At 40.1% G+C, this 21441-nt stretch overlaps 1 protein-coding gene across 9 annotated transcripts in view; it reads right to left on the reverse strand.

Annotated features, from left to right (window-relative positions):
- Nucleotides 1-19906, reverse strand: part of STX11 (syntaxin 11) — a 35183-nt gene extending 15277 nt beyond the window's left edge. For 2 of the 9 annotated variants that reach the window (XR_004138360.2, XM_064486625.1), the window contains exons 1-2: nt 19664-19836; nt 19359-19545 (exon numbers count right to left, since the gene is read on the reverse strand). Coding sequence is in view for 3 of the 9 variants with exons in the window: in XM_064486625.1 (XP_064342695.1) it covers nt 19359-19404 (46 nt within the window). In the remaining 6 variants the exon portion in view is untranslated. Of the gene's footprint in view, nt 1-4018; nt 4176-5367; nt 5422-6911; nt 7646-10540; nt 10752-19358; nt 19546-19663 lie in introns of those variants that run through there. The other 7 variants (XM_031456480.2, XM_064486629.1, XM_064486628.1 and 4 more) reach the window with 7 other exon arrangements.
- Nucleotides 19907-21441: the final 1535 nt, after the last annotated feature.

Raw genomic sequence — 21441 nt, forward strand, 5'->3', positions numbered from 1 at the left:
AATTATGTATGTGTAAGTCTGACAAAATTAAAAACGAGAGAGAGAAGGCAGTAAGGCAGGAAGGCAGGAAGGAAGTAAGGAAGGAAGGAAGAAAAGAAAGAAAAAGAAAGAGAAGAAAGGACGGAAGGGAGGGAAGAAGAGAGGGTGGGAAAGAGGAAGAAAGGAAGAAAGAAAAAGGCTTTCTAGAAAACACTAATAAAAGGGCAATGATACAGATTTATGAATTTGGCTTGGTAGTAACCAGGAACTCTTTAGGAATCCTCTGTCTTGTCTGCTCATTTCTTTCTCTCTCTTTCTCATATAAGCATATTTTTACAGATTCTACTTCAGAATTAACATGTATACATATTTATGAGTGGAATCTGAAACTCCCCCCAATTTAATATTTTGACTGAGCTAAATCCAAAATTCCTGCCAAGGTTTAAAAAAACATCTGAAAAAGAAAGTGATCCTAAAATAAAGCTCAAATAATAAATGATTAGTTTTTTTAGAAATTGGAAGGAACACAGCACTGGTGAACTGGGGAAAGCCCTAGCAGATATGAACACCTATAGTAAGGAAAAAATTAAAAACATGATACTTTTGCAAACATAAAAATTAAATAAATGGACATGAATAAAATATTGAGAAATGGACCAATTGTATATAAAATGTTAGTATATGAAGAAGCAGCCATCAAAAAATAATAGGGGAGGAAAAAAATTTAAGCAACCAGACTGATATAATAGATGAGCAATAATTTATTTGACTTTAATCCTTATTGTAGGCCCCATAATACACCTCAGTAACATCAAAGAATTAAAAATGCAAAATCAATAACAGAAACACTAATAGACAAGGAAGTTGAATATTTATTAGTACTCTGGGACAATGATAACTTTCTGTGGGATTGGAGGTTGTGGAAGACCTCTCAAAGGAAAAGATAACCAGACTTGACTATGTAAAATTTGAAATCGCTACGCACCAAAAAGAATAACAAATATTAAAAATTAAAGCAAGAGGCTGGAAGAAAATATTTGCACAAAACATAGTAGACATTAGGTAGGTACACAACATTATATGAACAGATGACTTCAACTGATAAGAAAATAACATAACAAAATATATGGAGGAAAATACATAGAAAATTCACAGGAGATAAAATATTCTCAATAAAATATGAAATGATGGTGTCTACCCTTTAGCAAATAAATATAAATTAAAAATAAGATATTAATTTAGACTTATTATTCACTAAGATAGAAATGAAGGAAAAAAGTCAGAATACAAGGTTTACCTATGTTTTAGTTACAAACACCACATGGGAAAAATAAAAGGAAAATACTTATTGTGTGTTTATGCTGCTGTCAGTGGTAGGTGTAGGTATCTAGATGTCAACGGAAACGAAAAACGTCCACAGCACTCTTAAGTTTCAGCAAAAGGCAGTTAATAACTTGAGAAATTTTCCAATTAAATAACAAGAAAATTAAGCTTACTACAGGGAATTTTCTTCTGCCAACTGTTAATCTTTTCAGATGAGCTGACACTACCATAGTTTTGATTTTTTAAGGAATAAGCTTCATCCTCTAAAGAGTTCTACACTTCGAAAAGGAGAAAATATTTCATTTCACCACCATAGCCTTTTATTTAAAAATTCTCATACTCAATGAAAATATAAAAGTTGAACTAATTTACAAATGCATTCAGTTGGATTCACAGTGGCTAACTAAATTTATTACCTACACTTCAACAATAAACCAAGCCCAACTATGAAAAACAGAAAGTGTAAGAACAAATGTTTAGAATTATTTCCTCACCATTCATACACTCCTTATGTACAACATTCATAGTAAAAGTAAGACAAAAAATTAGAATATAATTTGTTACACTTATAAACCAAGGACTATACTAAAGCAAGGGAGGAAAGATGTGAGAAAACATGGCAAATGGTCATCACAGGACATCATGTGTCCATTCATTTAAAATCACACTTCAAGCCTGAGTTGCATTTTCACTTGCACTATAGTTTTTAAACCCATTTGTCAGTATCAATGTTGTTTTAAGATGCTGTTCAGTGTGGATGTGTTTAAGTTGACTTAAATGAGACACAGCAAAGCACTCTGTATCTCCAGCTATATCTAATAAATGCTGCTCTATGATGACTTAATCCTTCCTTCCCTACAATCAGCCAAATGCACAGAATTCTTAGTAAACATTCATAGGTTAAATGTGCACCTATTTGCTTTGTGATATCAAGTTAGACAAGAAATAGGTTCTTAGTGGAGAATCAATCTGGTTACTTTCTCAATCAAAAGACTGTCTCTTAATTAAGATACTATATTTAAGGTTATTTATGTATGTAATATAATAAATGTAAATAAGTTGCAGTAGAAGAGCCACAGCAGATTCAAAGATTGAAAAATCAGGACGTCACAGTCCCTGCCCTCAACTAAGCTTAAAATGTATGGAGAGAAATAAGCAGGTACAGAAATAATGAAAGAGCAAGAACAGGCCATAAACGGGAAAAGAAGGACCCAGCATGAGCTGCCTAGCCAGGCAGAGTCTACAACCTCCAACACCGCGTGGCATCCTCTCTCGGGGGCCAGGAAAGTGAAGTGGAAAGATGAGAAGGGGGAGCAGACACTGACCTCTAAGCAAAGGTGCTTCAGCCTTGGTCTGGAAAAAACCCCAAAGGCAAATCTGCTAAGCACCCACCTAGGCCATAATCATTCTTAAAATTAACTCTTAAAAAGCTGTAATATAAGCTCATGATTTTCAGAGCTTTAAATTCATATTCCTTTTCTGTGTACTACATATTAAAATGTTAGCAAATTAGCTTCTAGCAATGGCACTGAATGAGATGCACAGAAACTGCCTTCTCTGTTCCTTGCCAGCTATTTAAGTCATTTAATGAAGGAGGCATATTTTCTTGTTCTCTCTTTGCCAATGCATGTGCTCACATACTGAACACACACAACACGCACACACACAGATGCACATGCATGTGAAGGGTTGAGAGATTTTGAACTAGGCAGACCAAAAGATCTTCCTTTATTTAAAAAGAGGTCCCTTGCCTTATAACCAAAGCCAAGCTCTTAGCTTCTATTTTTATATGAATTATGTTTCGTGAGAATGGAAAACTTTCTCTGACCTTAGATTAAGCTGGGTTTTTGACTCTGATCTCACACTTTCCAGTAGTTCCTCTTTCCCAGTATTTATCATATCCTATTGTTAATTGTCTTTTTTCCTAATCTTTTTGGTTTGCCAATCAAGTTCATGGGATCAGGGGCTGTACTAGCTGTGTTTGCCACGTACACAAAGTGTCTGGCACATGGCAGAGCCTCAATAGATATCTGTTGATTAACTATGCTCATCAGAATGATCATTTCTTGCAATCATTTTTGATGAGGCTACGTCTCTTGAACACAAAGATGAAGAAGACAGTCCTTGACCTGAGGGTGCTCACAGGCTGGTAGGGAGAATAATGAAAATAAATGTTAATAATAGAGGGATACATGGGAGCTCAGTGGAAGATGGAGAACTCAATCTGGATGAGGGGAACAGAAGGCTTCCCAGAAAGGATGGTGTCTGAGCTGATTCTAAATGGTTTAACCAGAGTTAGCTGGGCAAGGAAAGGGACGGGACCAGGCAGAGACAACCACGCAGAGCAAAGGCATGAAGCTATGAAGGGATAGGAACTACAGCAATTTGGTGTTGCAGGAGTCAACAAAACATATCAAAATGTCCTAGGAATTTACCAGATTATTTTTTAGGTGACTAATACTTCCTGCAATGACCTGAGTCAAAATCAGTGCTTTTTTCTTTGAAGAAAAATAATTATTCTCTATTTCAATGAATCAGATAATATATTTTCCTGTCATTGTTATCTGTCTCATCCTATTATATGGTCATTTAAAATTTTAAGACAGCATCTCAAAGCATCATCTGGCTTAAGATTTTCTGCAACTTTCTCTTAGAAAGTTTACTGATTCCTATAAATTCACCGATTTCCAACAATCCCCCCACCCCTGCCGCTCACCTTCGTCTACAACTATTCCAGGAATTTGGCATCTCCTCCCCAGTTATCAAGACAGTAAAAGGCCAAGCCAGAAACACAGCTCTCTCTCCAGCAATCCTGGTTGGAGGCTGGCCAAGGAATTTGGGCCAGTCTTTCTGTTGGCCACAACAGGAATATGCTATGAAAGACAAGGGATGAACATCACTGTAGCAAGCCTGCTGGGATTAAGGCTCAGGTGCTCCTTTGTTCCCCAGTTCCCATGGCTTCTTGCTAATTTGAAAAATCCCAACAGGCTTGGTCACTATTAAGAGCATAACGGTTCAGAGCATGTATCAGGTCATCTAGGGAAAATTTGTTGAAAATGCCAATTCATGGGCTCCGCTTTTAAAGATTCTGTTCCAGTAGATCTGAAATGTGGGTGTGGGCCTGGGCTTTCCTTTCTGTTTCCTTTTTATTGTTTGTTTGTTGGCGACGTTTCAAAATATTCCAGCTTTCTGATCTTAGAGTCTACAGGCTACACACTGAGATTCACTGGACCTGTTTGGGGCCTTTCAAAGGCTGAGGGAAAAAAGAGAGAGGAGGGAGGGAGAGAAGAGAGAGAAAAGGTTGCCTATATCACAAAACTGTTTTACCATTTACCAATGGCAAAGCCTTGAATTCTAGCAAAGGCCAGCATGCATTACCCTTCTGTACCTGGTCTGGACAGCCGGGGTAATTGTTAGTCTTCTTTCGGAGGCTCCCTACTCCACTCGTCCTGGCCTCCCCTCACCTGACTCTTCTGCTCCTCATTGTCCCAGGACTAAGGCTACTGTCTTCTTGCTCTCTGGTGAGCTATTCTAAGTCCTTAAGGGCGTTGGACAAAATGCCAGCTTCCTGGCCTCCACGCAGCAGGGCAATGGTCTGGGTCGGAAAGACACAAGCAAAGCCCTCATAAAGAAGAAAGCTCTCTTCCACACAAATGTAGTGGATGATGTGACACTCGGATCCCCTTCAGGACCAGGGCCCTCATTCCCCCAGCTGCCAGCAATGTCAGCTGCTAAAGGTGCACAGCTCCAAGAATTGCCCTAGAATGAAGGGAGCTTCTTAGCCCAAGACAACACTTTCTGCCTGGATGCAGCCCACATCCAATGGCAAGCTGATGTGGCGGATACAATGACCACTATTGTACATGCACTGCAGTTCAATTTCCCCCTCTATGTAATTCTGCTGCCCTCTCTCCCTGTAAGGTGTTGTTCCTAGAGCATCTCCCAGTATATTTCTTGTATATGCAAATCTCAGAGTTTGTTTCCAGGAAATTTGGCCTAAGTTACTGAGTTTGCCTCTTTTAGTCAAGTAGTGACAGCACAGTATAGTGGACCTCTGCAACTTACTTCTTGGGTAATGTTGGGTGGTCACTTAATCTCTCCCGGGGTCTCCTTCGTTATCTATAGAATTCAAATACAGACAACAACAATAATAATGATACTTATTATTTCTGTTTTGCCAGGCTTTTATGACAATTAAAAGAGAAAATATATATGAGAGTTCTTTGTACATGATGAGTAATTTTGTCAGCTCACATCGCTGTATGTTGGTTTACCACGTGGTAATCAGGGAAGAGGGGAGGAAGAAGTGGGCTATCTACTAACACTGTACAATTCAGCCCACACACTGTGTCCTACTTTATCTTAAAGCAACAGATTTGTGTCACTAATCAGTATACCCAGGCATATAATAGAAAATGAGAAACAAAATCCGGAGGGGAGACATGTATTGGTGCATGTCCTGAAACTGAAACAGAAGCAAGAACAACACTCTTTTTCCACATGAAATAGCAACAGAGCTATTTCCACTACTCTGGAAAGTCAGAATTCACATCATTACCCAATAAGTTATGCAATGAGTAATGAAATCTCATTTTATATCTTTGAACAGAGAAACAAGTAAAACAATTGGGTATATAAAATGGGGAATACTTTTCTAAGCAGCATCATCTTTTCTGGATTACCTTGATACTGTATCCACTAAAAAGAAAAAAATATACACACAAAGTAATTGAAACATGTTATTAGCTCAGGAAGGATAATTGGAAATTACTAATCCTAAAACTTCCCCCTACTAAAAATTACCAAATTATTGAGCCTTACAAAGAACTTGAATGAGATACACAAATAATGTCTAGTATCCAGACTCAGAAGGAGTGACCAGCAAATGACATACGCTGACAGATGGTTTCACTATCAGCAAAAGTCACAGGATGGTTAGACCTGGGAGGAGGCTTAGAGACCTAACAGAGCCCCTAACTCTAGAAATTCTTCACTCTCAGGTAAACCACAGTCAAAATAAGGAGGCAAGACAAACCCACGTGAAATATTAACCAAAACCCTTCCCTTTCTTGTTCTCTGAGCACTGAATGGATTACAGGCAGACAGGAATTCAGACCAAGGGGTAAACATGTGGGCTGGATCATCCCAAAAAGCTTCATGTCAGTCTCATATAATGGGAAACTATAAACATCTAGATATCCTGGTAAATCTGAGGAAATGCTAAACGAAACATTTTCTTCATGCGTAGAGAAAACATTTCAAATCTTCAAGTTTTAGACATCTGAATATTTTATAAACTTCAAACTTTGAGTGAGTTTGCTGATTTGGTTAGGTACACATTAATTCCGTGTTTATAATGCATACATTGTCCAAAATAGAGGCCTCTGAGGAAAAGATAATTAGACCCTGCCTGCTGAACAAAAATCAGTATTATTCCAAGCCAAAGTAGGGTGAATCATGGAACAAGGAGAACAGTAAAGAGTTGGGGTCAGATTTTGCGGGGAAGAGAGGAAGAGGGAAGTGGCGGGGCCTGAACCCAGGAAACTAGAATCATTTTGTCCAGCTAAAATCAAGAAAACAGGGGACACAACAGGGTCAGCGTCACTTACCAAGATTCTGGCAGTTAGAGACAGGAGGGGCTGGAAAGTACCTGCTTCAGCGTAAAATAAGAACAAACAGGCCCCCCCAGAAGGCAGATCGCACACAAGGAGTAAGATCTGGAGTTGCTGTGGACCTGCCTCTGTTAGTAAATCTTCCACCATCAGCATCTACGCTGCTCTGTAGATTAACACCCTCCGGCCAGCCTTTCTGCTTCCCCATGGGTGGGATCCTCCAGCTCTTAGTAACAAAACATTGAGCACATCTAAGAAACACAAAACACTGAACATTCAGTGCTTGGAAAGGGAAGTAACCTAGGCAACTGTGAGGACACAGTTGTTGAAGCTCTGGGAACCTGCAGTCACTGGGAGTTTCCATTCAAATGTTTAAAACTCCCAGGAGAAATGTTCTGATTGTTCTAGATTTATTCCAGGTATCTCTCGGGATGGAGGTAGTGGGGAGGGGTGCTATGCAGCACAATAGGACCACTGGGGCCCAACCTCATGTACTGGGCTATTCCTGGATGAGGGAGAATTGTCAGGATCAGGACAGTGATTCCACCTTGAGTTTATCAGTGTCCAAAACATCATTCATTCATTCATGGAGACAGCATATCACAGCAGAGTGGTTACGAATACAAGCTCTGGAGACAGATACTGGGATCAACTTCTGGCGTTGACAACTATTATCACCACACTTTCTTTCTGCACCATTCAAAAGTAATTAATTATAGTACCTATCTCGCAGGATTGCAATAAGGAGTAAAAGACTTAATTCACAAAATGAACCTAGAATAGTGCCTGGAACATGATACGCACTCAATAAATTTTAGCTACTATTATTATTATTCACTCAGGAAGCTTTAATGAGCACTGACTATATGTCAAACGCTGTGTGAGCTCCACGTTATCCTTGAAACTAAACCTACTCTTCCATTTTTGTTCCTATCCTAGTCATAAACTAGAAATGTGAGGGTCATTCTAACCTCCTTGGTCTCCCTCACTGTCATGTCTGCTTCTGGGTTCTGTGGCAGGTTCCACCCACTGAACATCTGTCAGTTCCTTCCCTCTTTTCCATTCCTCACTATTACTCCATGACTCAAGTCTTCTTTTATTTCTTATCTTGAATATTATAGTAATCACTTCTGTATCTCTCAAAGGTCAGTGCTGCTTGTTCTTATTCAATCTATTTTCCATCTTGATTCTAAGTTCTTTTTAAAACATGTATCTGACAATATCATTCACGTGCTCAAAGTGCTTTACAGGATAAACTCAGAGCTCCAACACAGCAAACGGGCCTGTGATCTGGCCCAGTCTGTTCTCCTGCCCTCTCCCCAGCCAGAGTCCATCCCAAACAGGCTGATTCTTCTGCTGGGTCTTCTAACCCTCCATCTGTCTGACAGCTCCTCCTCTTACATTAAGGTTCATTTTTTAATCAGTAAATACTTCCTAACACATATCGTGACTAAATCTGTGCCAAATTGAAGGAGTACAACAGTGAAGATCACACTCAATCCTTTCTCATAGAAAAAGTAATTTTGAGGCCCTCAAGGGAGAAATGAAGTATGGAAATCAAGGTAAAGTTGTCTCAAACTTAGCATCATTTCCCTCACTAGTTGGATATCTTATGAAACTGAAGAAATTGAATATATTTTGGCATCACGTCCAAAAGCACCTGAGCAAATTTCAGTCCCAATAGTAAACTGTGACACTGTGGATTTACTCATTTTGACTCACACAGCTATAATGTGTTAGAAAAGATTGATCGAAACTATAAAAACAATGATCAGAAAGTTGTTTCAATATGGTGTTGTAATGTTGTAACCCATTAATTAGTCATTCTGTTTTTTAAAAGATGAGTAAGAGTGCCTGAGATTGTCTAGGGGTAATAAAAAGCTGGACTTAATTTTACACCATTATTAGATAATATGAAATATGGTTAATTCAAAATCTTTAAAAACCATGCCTTTCTAATTAATATATTTTTAAATCACTTACTGAAAGGTAGGCTTACTGAATAAGCTCAACAGACTGCCTACAAAGACAAGTAGATGATTAAACTCAAAACCTTCTTTATTCATCCCAGCAACGATGACCTACTTCATTCAAAATCCCAGATCTACAGGGACATCAGTCATATTGGGACAGAGGCTCTACTATGGGCATAGATTTGCCATTGTATTCATTTCCTTCTATTGGATTTTCCAGCCTTCCACACCAATCTTTAGGGCCCTTGTCAGCAAGATTCTGTCTTATTCACAGGTGTATAACCATAGCTCAATAAAGAGCTTGGCACAGAAAAGGTGCCCGGTAACTGTTTCCTGTGCTGAATTCAGGTGACTCAGGTCCAACAGTGATGCTGTCCCCTTCTCTACTATGTGTTGAGATAGTGTACAGTCCCTTCCTAAGACCTATTACCCTGATGCAGTGGGACCTCTCAACTCAAACATTGTGATTTCTCAGCTCCATCTGGTATCCACAGTCTTCAAAATTTTTCCTGTGGCACTCATTTACTAATGACAAAACTTTTCACGTGGCACTAATTTACTAATGACAAACTGTCCAAAAGATTCTGATTCAGTGACAATCACTATGTAACATGAATGACATTTCTATCACACCATCCCAGTAAAAATAGTAACAAACCAGTTATGGAATAATGAAACTAATTTTCTCTTGAGTCTCTGTGGCAAAGCACATGATTTAAATGCTTATCTTACACCAGCCTAGTGACCCTAGCTGGTGCGCTGTACCATCAGGCGCTTTTGGAAAGTGAAAACTTTAAACTGCTACTTCCTATACCACCAGCCCCAGCTCAGCAGCGCCTGTATGTCACATCTTAATCTTATTTTAAATACAGCCAGAGCAAACCTCACTTTTCAGAAGTTCATTAACAAAGTCTCACAATTAAGAGAGCAGCTCTGTGACTCATTTTTGGATACCCGTGTGGAAATAACAGCTCCTCCCTTTGCTGAGAAACGGCTTAAACAAGCGCGTGAGAACCACAGGAAGTAAGACAGGTCTCGGCTACTGTCGAGCCTAGAATTCCTTCTCGGGATGGTGTGGTGCTCGTAGGCGCTGCCACTTCTTGTCTCCACACTTCAAAAAAAAAAAAAAAAAAAAAAAAAGACATGTGGGCTTGGAAGGGGCTGTTTCAAGGCGGTATCAATTTCTCCGTATTTCCTGGCTCCTGAGTCACACTGTCAAGTTCAAGTCAAAAAGTACCCATTCTGGTATTTTTGAGAAAGTGCAACCTAATAGGAAGTGAACAAGTGATCAAACCGAAGTAATGCCTCCACTAATTAAAAAAAAATTAGCCTTTCGTCCCAAAAGTAGTCTTAGGTGGATACTGTATAAGGGAAGCCTGTCAACAGGTTATCTCTGAAATCATTTCAATGAAACCCTAGAATAAAAAACAATCACTCCTCTCTGAATTAGAAACCCAAAAGCCGTGCTCCCCGAGGGGCCGAGAGGCGGCGTGAGACCCGACAACCCCCCGAAGGCATCCCTCGGGTCCCCGAGCGACAGAGTCCGCCCCGCCGCCGCATCCCCGCAGCTCTCCGCGCACAGCCTGCGCGGGGCGTCCCCGCGCCCAGGTGGGTGAAGGAGAGAAAAAGAGACCCAAGGTGAGAAACACGAACCAGGAACCGGACGGAGCGTGCGAACCGAGAAGCCCCCTCCTGAAAGCGCCTGTCCCGCGCGGGCACCGGGCGGGGAAGGAAACCTGTGGCGCGTCTCCCGGCGGCTGGGCTCCCGGCGCCTCCCGCGGCTCCTCCGCGGCCACCCGACCTCCGCGCCGCCGCAGCCGCATCTGAGTGCCGCCGGCCCAGCCCCTCGGGCGTCGGAAGCGCCCGCAGCAGGGGACCAGGCCCCGCCCCTGTGCGACGGCACCGGCTCCCCACGAGCCCAGCCCCCTTCCCGCCCCCCTCCCGGGAGTCCCTGCGCTCTGGACGGCGGGGAGCCCGGCTCCAGCCTCCTTCCTCTCCTGTGTGCCCCCGGGTGCTCTTGGACCCGGGGGCGGGGGAGGGGCGCCGACTAGCCGCAGAGCGCGCGGCCCGAGGCACTCTTCCCCTTGGCGCCCCACCCCGCCCCGAACCCGCGCCCAAAGGCGCCGGACTTTCCCCGGGGATCCCCACCGTGCCTGTGACGTTCGCGGGCCGGGCCCGTGCGTTTCCCGCCGTTCTGAGGTGGTAACTGTGAGAAGCTACGGCCGGCCCTGCACCTGTCGCGCGACCCTGTAGGCGGCGGGCCAGGAGGCTGCGGGTCACACCCAGGCTTTCCCAGAACCCGAACTCACCCCTTTCCAGTGAGTTTTAAACACCAGACCCGTTCATTCATTCATTCATTCATTCAGTACCAGTCCAGCGTCCGCACAAGAGCTGAGGATACTGCGTGGTCAAAAACACCGCCAAGACATTGCCCTCGGGGACCTGGCATTCCAGTGAGGAAAGTTAAATAGATAAAGTGTATATCCTGTGAGGACAGTGGTAAGTATCTTGAAAAAAGTTAGGCCGTGCTCAAAAAAGTTGGGGAGGAGAGAGGCCTACACTGATGGAAAATGTCAGACATGCAGGAGCCAGCTGAAAGGGCGCCCAACGCCAAAGCTGGAACGATTTGAACAGCAGAATAAAGTAGTATTAGATTACAACCCAAAGTTAAAAAAAAAAAATCTGTGAATCAATAGTGATATAAATAGTTGAATACACAAATGGCAAACAGATAAAGCTCTCCTTCAGAAGAATTCCCAATAGCTTATGAGGATGCTACACCCTCAAAGAGGAGAAGCCTAACTTCCCACTCCTTAAAGTATAAGCTGCTTAAAGTGACTTTCTCCCAAAAAGTACAATATGGAAAAGGCGGGAAAAGAGTAACTTTACATTGGAGACATCTGAAAAACACCACCTCAGCCAGGTGATCGAGGTCAATATTAAGAGTCAAAAATCATATTGATAGTATGTGCTCTTCATATGATATGATGAAAATGGCACTTGACCTCTGTAGTCTTCCTCCCAAAAACCCATAACCCCAATCTTGTGAGAAAAACATCAGACAAATTCCAATAGTGAGACATCCTGCAAAATATCTGACCAGTATTTCTCAAAGTTGTCAGTGTTGGCAAAAACAAACAAAAATCTGAAAAACTGCCACAGCCCAGAGGACTCTAAGAAGAAATGACAACTAAATGTATGTGGTGTCCTGGATGGGATCCCGAGACAGAAGAAAGCCTTTAAGTAAGAACTCAGGAAATCTAACCAAAAAAAACCCAAAAAACAAAAAAACCCCACAAACAAAAAAACTAAGAAAATCTGAATAAAGTATGTACTTTCTTTAGTAATAAAATAACAAGATTGGTTCATTGGTTATGATAATATACCATAAAAAAATCTAAAAGCACTCTAGAAACTAAAGTTTATTTTAAAAGTAAAGCAAAATAAGAGAGATGAGGAGAGCTATAATAAACTGAAGAAAGTAGGTTTATTGCAAAGGCCTCTAAGATAAAACAGTTGAGGGAGGAAACAACCTAGATATTTGGGTTAAGCCCATTTCACGCCCAGGGATATGCAGATGTAAAGGCCCTGAGGCAGGAGCCTGCTTGGCTTCTTGGAGTAATATCAGTGTGGGTGGAACAAAAGGAGTGGGAGAAGAGTGATGGGTGGTGGGGCTAAGGGTAGGGAATAGATCATGTAGGGCCTTGGTGGTCATGATGGTTTTTAAGTTTTACTTTGATTAAGAAGGGAAGACACAGAAATTTTTAACACAGGAGTGACCTTGATGTGGCCTTTTTTCTTTTTATTAACCCACTGTTGTGTTGAGGATGGATTAAGGGACAAGAATGGAAGTAGGCCAGCCAGTTAGGAAGCTGTGATGGTTAATTTTATGTGTCAACTTGACTGGGCCATAGGTTGCCCAGGTATTTGGTTAAACATTATTCTGGGTATGTCTATGAGGGTGTTCTGGGTAAGATTAACATTTGAATCTATAGATTGGATAAAGCAGACTACCCTCCCCAGTATGGATGGGCCTCATCCAATCTGTTGAAGGCTTGAATAGAACAAAAGATAGGGTAAGAAAGAATTGGTTCTCCCTAGGCCTGACTGTGTTTGAGCTGAGACATCAGTTTTCTTCAGACTTCAGACTTGACCTCAGACTGAAACTTATATCCTTTGCTCTCCTGCCTCTCAGGCCCTCGGACTCAGACTTGAATTATACCACCAACTTTCCTGGGTCTCCAGCTTGCCACCTGCAGATCTTGGGACTTCTCATTCTCCATAATCATGTGAGCCAATTCCTTATAATAAATCTCAATCTCTCGATATAGATAGATAGATAGATATCTCCTGTTGATTCTATTTTTCTGGAAAACCCTGATTGACAAAAAGCCATGGCAGTGGAGCTGGTAAGAACAGGGCAGGTTCTGTATATGTTCCCAAGGAGGGGCTGACAGGACTGGCTGACTAACTGGATGTAGGGTATGAGAGAGAAAGAGGATCAGTCAAGGTTTTTACTTGGAGCAACTAGAAGAAAGGAGATTCCTTATGCTGAGATGGGGGAGACTACCTGGGCAGCAAGTTGTGTGGGTTGAAGGAGGGGAGGGGAGGATTGCTGGGGATTAAGAATACCATTTTTGAACACTTTGCGTTTGGAGGTATTAAGTTGTCAAGGAGGCAGTTGGATAGGTGAGTCTGGGATGCTGGTTTCAATCTGGATGCCTTTAGCACTTAGGTAGTGGGCAGGTAGTATTTAGATGTCTGATGTCTAAGTCCTGGGGCTCTCCAGAGTTCAGAGATCAGGAAGATGAAGAACAAGAAAGGAGAATGAGAGGGTCTAATCACTGAGATAGAAGGGAAACTGACGAAGGTTGGTGTTCCAGAAGCCAAATGAAAATATCTTTCAAGTGTGGTCAACTCTATCAAATGCTGCTAAAGTGGGTGAAATTGGGACTGAAACTGAGCAATGGGCTTGGCCATATGGAAGCTCAGTGGCGAACTTGATAGGAGTATGGTGGTGTATGGTGACCAAAGCCTCTGTGGAGTGGGCCCAGAGAGAATAAGAGAGTAAATGGAGACTGAGAAATGAGGCAGTGGCTGGAAGGAAATGTATGGTCAAGGGAGAATTTTTTTTTTAATTATAAGTACATGTATTTATATGCTAATGGGCATGAGCCAAAAGGGAAGGGAAAAAAAATAGCAATGCAGAAGAGAAAAGGGATAATTGCTGGAGCAATGCTCTTGAGTAGATGTGGAAAGGGGATCTGGTGCACAAACGGAAAGCTGGGGTTAAGTAGGAGAAAATGGTGTTCTTCCCTGATGGCGGAAGGGTTATTCCCTGATGGCGGAAGGGGACCCAGAATGTATGGGCATCAGATTCTGGTAAATGAGGAAACATTTATTATCAGTGAGGAAGCAAGGCCATCGGCTGAAAGTGAGGAATAAGAGGAAATTTGAGAAGAGAGGAGAAAATAGGAAGTAGCATCTCAGGACAGGGAGAGAGCAAATGGACCTTGAAAATATAGACAGATTGTGAGTGGTACTGAGGGTTCATTTGAAGTCAGAGATCATGAATAGAAAGGGAGGCCAGTTGATACAGTTGTGTGTTTTCATGAGCCTCTTTTGCCTGCTTGGGCACCAAATAAAACCAGGCAGAGTTCCAGATATAACCAGAGTTTGGAGCTGCCAGGCGAATATGATGCAGGAGAGAGGAATAAGAGTGTTGAGGGTTCTATGCACAGAATGATGGTACTGGAGGGCCACGGCATCTAAACCTAGTAAGGAGAGAAGAGAGGACATGAATGATGGTGTTGAGGCCAAGTAAAAAGGTATTAGGTTAGTGGATTGGAGGTTCCAGGGTGTCAAGAAATTCTGCAGTTGTGGAATTAGAGAGATTCAGCTGGAAAAAATACAAGATGCTTTTCAGAGAACAGACTATGAAGGGATACAGATATTGATAATGGGAAGGTCTAGACTGACCTGGGTTCTCTGCAACTGACCTGACCACCCTGGCCAGCCTCTCAGACAGGTCTTCTATGTTTTAGACATTTTTCTGGAGAGTTGGCTCTCGAGAACCTCCAGTCTGAGTTTTTTGAGCCATGAGGTCTTTAGGGTAAAGCCCAGATAAAGCAGGGCAAGCATTTGAAGAGGGGCGTAGCCGCCACATAAAGGCTCACCCCCTGCAGATGGTATACATCATCTTGTGTACCACTGCCATCCCTCATCTGAAGGGCTCTTAAACCCACTGAATCTCAGGGTTGGAAGGTCATCTGTAAATAGTCATGTTATATCCCCAGTCCACGGAGCAATCACAAACTGCCATTTATCTTTTCTATGCAAGTTTTCAAATTACATGTGATTAACCTATCTTAAAAATTGTGATAAAATATATGTGACATAAAATTTAGCTTTGTAGCCATTTTATGAAGTTCAGTTGCATTAAGTACATTCACACTGCTGTGCAAACATCACCGTCCGCTTCCGGAACTTTTTGGTCTTCCTCAACTGACAACCCTGTACCCGTTAAACAGTAACTCCTATTCCTCCTCTTCCCAGCCCCTGGCAGCTACCATTTTACTTTCTGTCTCTGAATTTGACTGCTCTAGATACCTGAAATAAGTAGAATCATACACTATTTATCCTTTTGTAACTGGCTTATTTCACTCGGCGTAATGGCTTCAACATTTATGCATTTTATATCATGTGTCCGAATCTTCTTCCGTTTTAAAGCTGAATCATATTCCTCTTTCAGTCTCTGCTTTCATTTTTCTAGGGTTATATACCCGGAAGTGGAATTGCTGGGTTATATGGTAATCCTATGTGTGATTTTCTGTGGGCCCTTCATACTGTTTTCCACCACTTTACATTCACACCAGCAATGCACATAGTTCCAAATTTTCCACCTCCTTGTCAACATTTGTTATTTACACATAACCTATCTTTGATTTTCTCGCTATTTGACACTCTTCTGGGCACACGATGTTGTATGAGTAATGACTAACTGTTATTAACCCTGTAGAAAAGGGAAATGAGGTTAAATGAACCAACTTGTACTTAGCAAGCCCCACCGCATGCATCTAGATCTGCACTGTCCTACTGTAGCCACATGTGGCTATTTAAATTTAAATTAATTAAAATTAAGCAAAATTTTAAACTCAGTTCCTCAGTCTCATTAGCGACACTCCAGGTGTGTAACAGCCACCATAACCAATGGTTATTAGTACCCAATATATTGGACAGTGCAGAATAGAACATTTCTATTATAGCAGACTGTTCTTTGGCTACTATATTGGACGGCACTTTCCAGATCCTGGCAGCCACTTCTGCTTTGTCTCACAAGTTGCATTGGGATAAGCTTTTCCAGAACTGAACAGCTTAAAATTTAAGATAAAAATCCTTCTTTTATAAAGGAGGAAATATGCTGCCTAAAATGTCTATGACTCTTTAGCACAGATATGGCTGCTCTGTGAATTCTCAACTTTTAATGTTTAAATATTATATTGTACATTTAGTGATCATATGGTTTTGTTGCGCTTAATGGATACCTTTATGAATACAGACTTACTAAACTATTTAAATCTTTCTTTACACCCTTTGAAACATTTATCTACTAAACTATAAGTTTTGAAAAACATTCTCATATTAACAGTGGAGACTGTGTCTATTCTACTTAACTACTTTTTTACCCAAAGCCCAGCACAATACTAGGATATTGGAGACTCTCCATAAATATTTGTTGAATGAAGAGTGAGTGAATGACCAAAGCAAGCACTCAGTGGAACTTGGGGAAGCTCAGGGCTGAGAGAGCATTTTTAGAGGGTGGCACCCAGGCATAACAAGATTTAGGAATATATCTCTAGCACTGATATAGCTTAAAAAAACTAAAGAAAAAAAAAAAAGAACAGGGAATTTAAGCTATGATCTTCTTTCCCACTGTGGAAAAAGTAGCTTTAAAATTACTATAAGGATTTTGTCTAGTGCATGTTTGTAAAGCTTCAACTCTGTTTTATGAATACTTCCCGCCAATGAATATAATAACAAGAAAAAAATGAATTCTCGATTTTATAATGTCAGCATGTGTGAAGATATCTTCTGTTTGCCCCTTCAGATCCACTTTCTACCACCGTCTATCCTGCTCTCAACCCTGGGAGGTTGTTCTGAATGAATTAATGTAACAGGCTCCTGTGCCTTTTGGCTTCCCTTGGGCTTGGCAAATAGGGAACTCCTGTAGGAGAGCAGAAGCAGGGGATGAGGTCAGGGAATTTATTCCAAACAGAAGAACTGTCTGTGTCCCTCAACCTAAGGCCACTGTTCTTCTAAGGTGGTCTGTTCTGCATGATTCCCTCTCCCCTGGTTCTGGATACCTCTCTCTCCTCGTGACTCTCAGGCCTGAGGTATGACAGCCCAAGGGTCCCTTATGGCTCCACCCTGCCTGCCCCTTCATAATAGTACGGTTCTTTATAAACCTTTCTGGAATTATTCTAATTTGAATGTGCCATCTATCTCACAATGAGACCCTGATACAGCATCCTTAACCAGGGGCTGGAGCATAGTGTCCAAATCCCTGCTCTGAAAACTTTGTACCTACAATCTACAAAAATGTTCTCTGATTGATATTTTCATCTTCTTATTTAAATCCACGGGTTAGTTTTTTGAAGAAACCATATAGTATGCCATATGATATACTTTTTTCTCTAGTACACTCAGACTAGAAAAATATTCTCGGATTCCAGGCAGATCTCTTTGCATATAGCTTCTCTACATAAAATGTGATTTATGGAAATATAGAAATAAAACTTTATAAAGTAAATTGGTAAATGTTGAAGGTTTCCAAATGTCAATATCCGATAAGCTTTAAAGAAATCAGTACCTCAGTACTTCAGACAAGCCATCATTACTCAATATACACACCTTACCAGAGAACACAGTTTCTAATCCTTTCCTGTACGCTGAATGTTTCCAGTCCCCAGTGTAATGGTATCAGGAGGTGGCGCCTTGGTAAGGCGATTTGGTCATGAAGATGGAGCCCCCAAAAATAGGATTAGTGCTCTCATACTAGAGGCCTCAGAGAGCACTCTTGCCCCTTCTGCTGTGTGAGGACACAGCAAGAAGACAGCCATCTATGAACTAGGAGGCAGGCTCTCACCAGACACCAAACTTAGACTTCCCGGCCTCTGAAACTGTGAGAAATAAATTTCTGTTGTTTATAAGCCACTCAGTCTGAGTATTTTTGTATAGCATGTAGCCCAGATGAAGACACCTTTGAAGCTCAAGATTTAAATGTACAACTGTTAGCAAACAGCAGATCATTAAAGAAAAAACCTGTAATGCTAATACCTATATCAAAGATAATCAACAGTTATCATTTGGTTACAAGGTGCCAAGCACTGTGTTAACGTTTTTATATATTATCTTTAACTTGCATCACAAATGTATAAGGTGCATACTGAACCTCATTTGACAGAGGAGGAAATGAGCCTTAAAGTCTCCTGTGCACTGTCCCAGCACCTTCAAGCAAAGGACTATAGATTCAAATCCTAGTATCCAACATAGAAGTCTGTGTTCTTACCTACCTGTAAAGCATCCAAGAGCAACATCAAAGACTACAGAAGAACCAAAAAATAAGAACCTTCCAAATCAAACAGATTTATTTTATCTGTTACCTGCATTCAAAGAGCAATGTCAAAATCTAAATAAGCTTAGAAAAATTACTAGAAGAAAGAAAGAAAAGAAAAGAAAAAAGAAAAAATGCAACAGATTATTTTCATAGAAAAGAAAATTTCTTGTTGTTTCGTAAGCTTATTTTCCTGTGCATTGTACATAAGAAGGGGTAGAAAATGAGGGTGGAAATTACACTATTTTGGTGTTAGTTAAATTTTATACCTGCCTACAATTCCCGAAATGACACCAGTGTATTTTTATTTTAACCCAAATTGCAATTAAGTGAAAACTTTCCTCTGATATACTGGGGTACTTGTTATAAGAGGCCTGAGGTTTAGCATGTACTGGCTGCTCTATGAATACAAATAGAAAATTCTCTGAAAGAGAACAGGCTAAAAAAAAAAAATCTGGTCTAGAGATAGTATAATTGATATATTTAATAGCTTAGCTCTTAGTAATTTTTCTGCAACTGTGATTTTGCATAACAACTTGCAAAAGTATTTTAAGATGAGACTGTTGCTCAATGCTCACTTCTGGTAAACCCCTTTTTGCACCATAGCCCTGTCCTGCGGAACTGATAAAAGTGAAACAGAAAAAGCATAAACAGAATGTAACAAATAAGACATAACTTTTATGGATAATAGTTTAGTCATAAGGCTTTAAATACTAGTTCTGAATTTGAATACTTAAGTTAATTCTCAAAAAGTGTGCCTTTCCCACTTATACTAAACATTTTTACATCCATATTTTGTTCTTTTAGAAGAATTTATGCTATGTACAAGCTATATATTTCTACAGCAAAAAGCCTTACTTTGGGGTTGAGATATGGTTTTCTTCTCTTTTTCCTCTTCATCCATTTCATCCCCTTGCTGAAGCTCTATGTCTTTATTTCTCTTATTTTTCTCTTTAATACACTCTTCAGATGGACTGATTCCTTCCTAAAAGATGGTTTATAATTTCTGTGAGTTCATGGGCTACAGCCAGCATTCTTCCATGACCTAAAAGAAAATTTAAAAATACAATATTGGCACCACAAAAAACACATGTGTTTCAAATGCTGAATATTAGTGCAAGTGGTACAGTGAAAATAGATTGAAGTCTGAGCAGTGAACTCACAGCTTCAATGGATAGTCTTTCCTTGAGGATACCTGCTCTTGGGATGATGATCTTGTTGAGACCTTAGAGAAGCTGACAGGTGTTCCTCTCAGTCCTCAGCTCCTTACCTTGCTTACATGCCCCAGTGTGAGCGAGAATCTTTGGTAGGAGCTGACTTGGCCTTGCATCACAATCTCTGGCTTTTGAAAGCAGGCCACTCTGATTTCTTGAAACCCTGTTTTCTACAAGTCAATGATGGCAAATGTGAATTATGAAACAGGAACTTTTGCCACAACTCAACATCCCTAGTCACAAAGACACATTTACAAAACAAATACCCCCATGTAAATTGAAATTCATAATTGATTATAATGGAGATATGGGTGCTGGACATAATCTATTTATTCATATTTTATTTCATAAATAGTCCTAGTACATAAGATCTTCAACTTAAGTAATGAGTAGACTTCTCTTCAAGGAAAAAAAATGTAAGGTACCCAGTGCTGACAAATTACCTGATTGTAAATGCAATGTAACTTACATAAATACGGTATAAATTATTGTAAGTACAGACTCCTTAAAAAACTATAAAATCCAAACCAATCTACATATTACAAGTATGAAATTAATAATATTAAAATAATCAGCATTGATTTAATGTTGTCTTGATGAAGCAAAACTACAGATGTTTTTTTCCCAAAAGTAGAAAAGTGCATTGGGATATTTTGTATTTCAGTTATCTATGTGACTTTCCTTTGTTTTGAACACAACACTCATTTGAATGGTCCTTTTTATTATTGCTATGATTTTTCCTTTTAAACTGTACATTCATCTTGAATCATCAAGCACATTTTTTTCAGCTTTATTGAGGTATAATTGACATAAAATTGTAAGAAATTTAAAGTATACGTGGTGATTTGATATATGTATACATTGTAAAAGGGTTCCTACCATCTAGCTAATTAACATATCTATCACCATATATATGTGTGTGTGTGTGTGTATAAAAACATATTCCTTATCCATTTATCTATTGATGGACACTTAGGTTGTTTCCATATCCTGGCTATTGTGAATAATACTGCAATGAATATGGGAGTACAGATATATCTTAGATATCTTGTTTTCATTTCCTTTGGATTTATATCCAGTATTTGGATTGCTGGGTCATATGGTAGTTCTATGTAATTTTTTGAAGAACTTCCATATTGTTTTCTATAATGGCTGTACCAATTTACATTCCCACCGACAGTGTACAAGGGTTCCCTTTTCTCCACGTTCTCACCAACAGTTGTTCTCTCATGTCTTTTTGATGATAGCCTTTCTAACGGGTATGAAGTGATATGTCATTATGGTTTTGATTTGCATGTCCTTGATGATTAGTGTTGTTGAGCACTTTTTCATGTACTGTTTGCCATTTGTATGTCTTCTTTGGAGAAATATCTATTCAGTCCCTCTACCTATTTTTAAATCTAATTGTTTGGTTGTTTTGCTTTTAAGCTGTATGAGTCCTTTATATATTTTGGATATTAACCCATTACCTGATATATGATTTCCAAATATATTCTCTCATTCAGTAAATTGACTTTTTATTTTGTTGATGGTCTCTTGCTTGCAGGTTTTTATTTGATGTGATCTGACTTAATTATTTTCATTTTTCTTGCCTTTGCTTTTGGCATCCATCTAAAAAATCATTGCCAATATCAGGAAGGTTACATTTTATGTTTTCTTCTAGGAGTCTTATGGTTTCAGGTCTTATGTTCAATTTTAATCCATTTTGAGTTGATTTTGGGTATGGT

The sequence above is a fragment of the Camelus dromedarius genome, chromosome 6 (genome assembly GCF_036321535.1).
Source record: "Camelus dromedarius isolate mCamDro1 chromosome 6, mCamDro1.pat, whole genome shotgun sequence".
Taxonomy (NCBI): Eukaryota; Metazoa; Chordata; class Mammalia; order Artiodactyla; family Camelidae; genus Camelus; species Camelus dromedarius.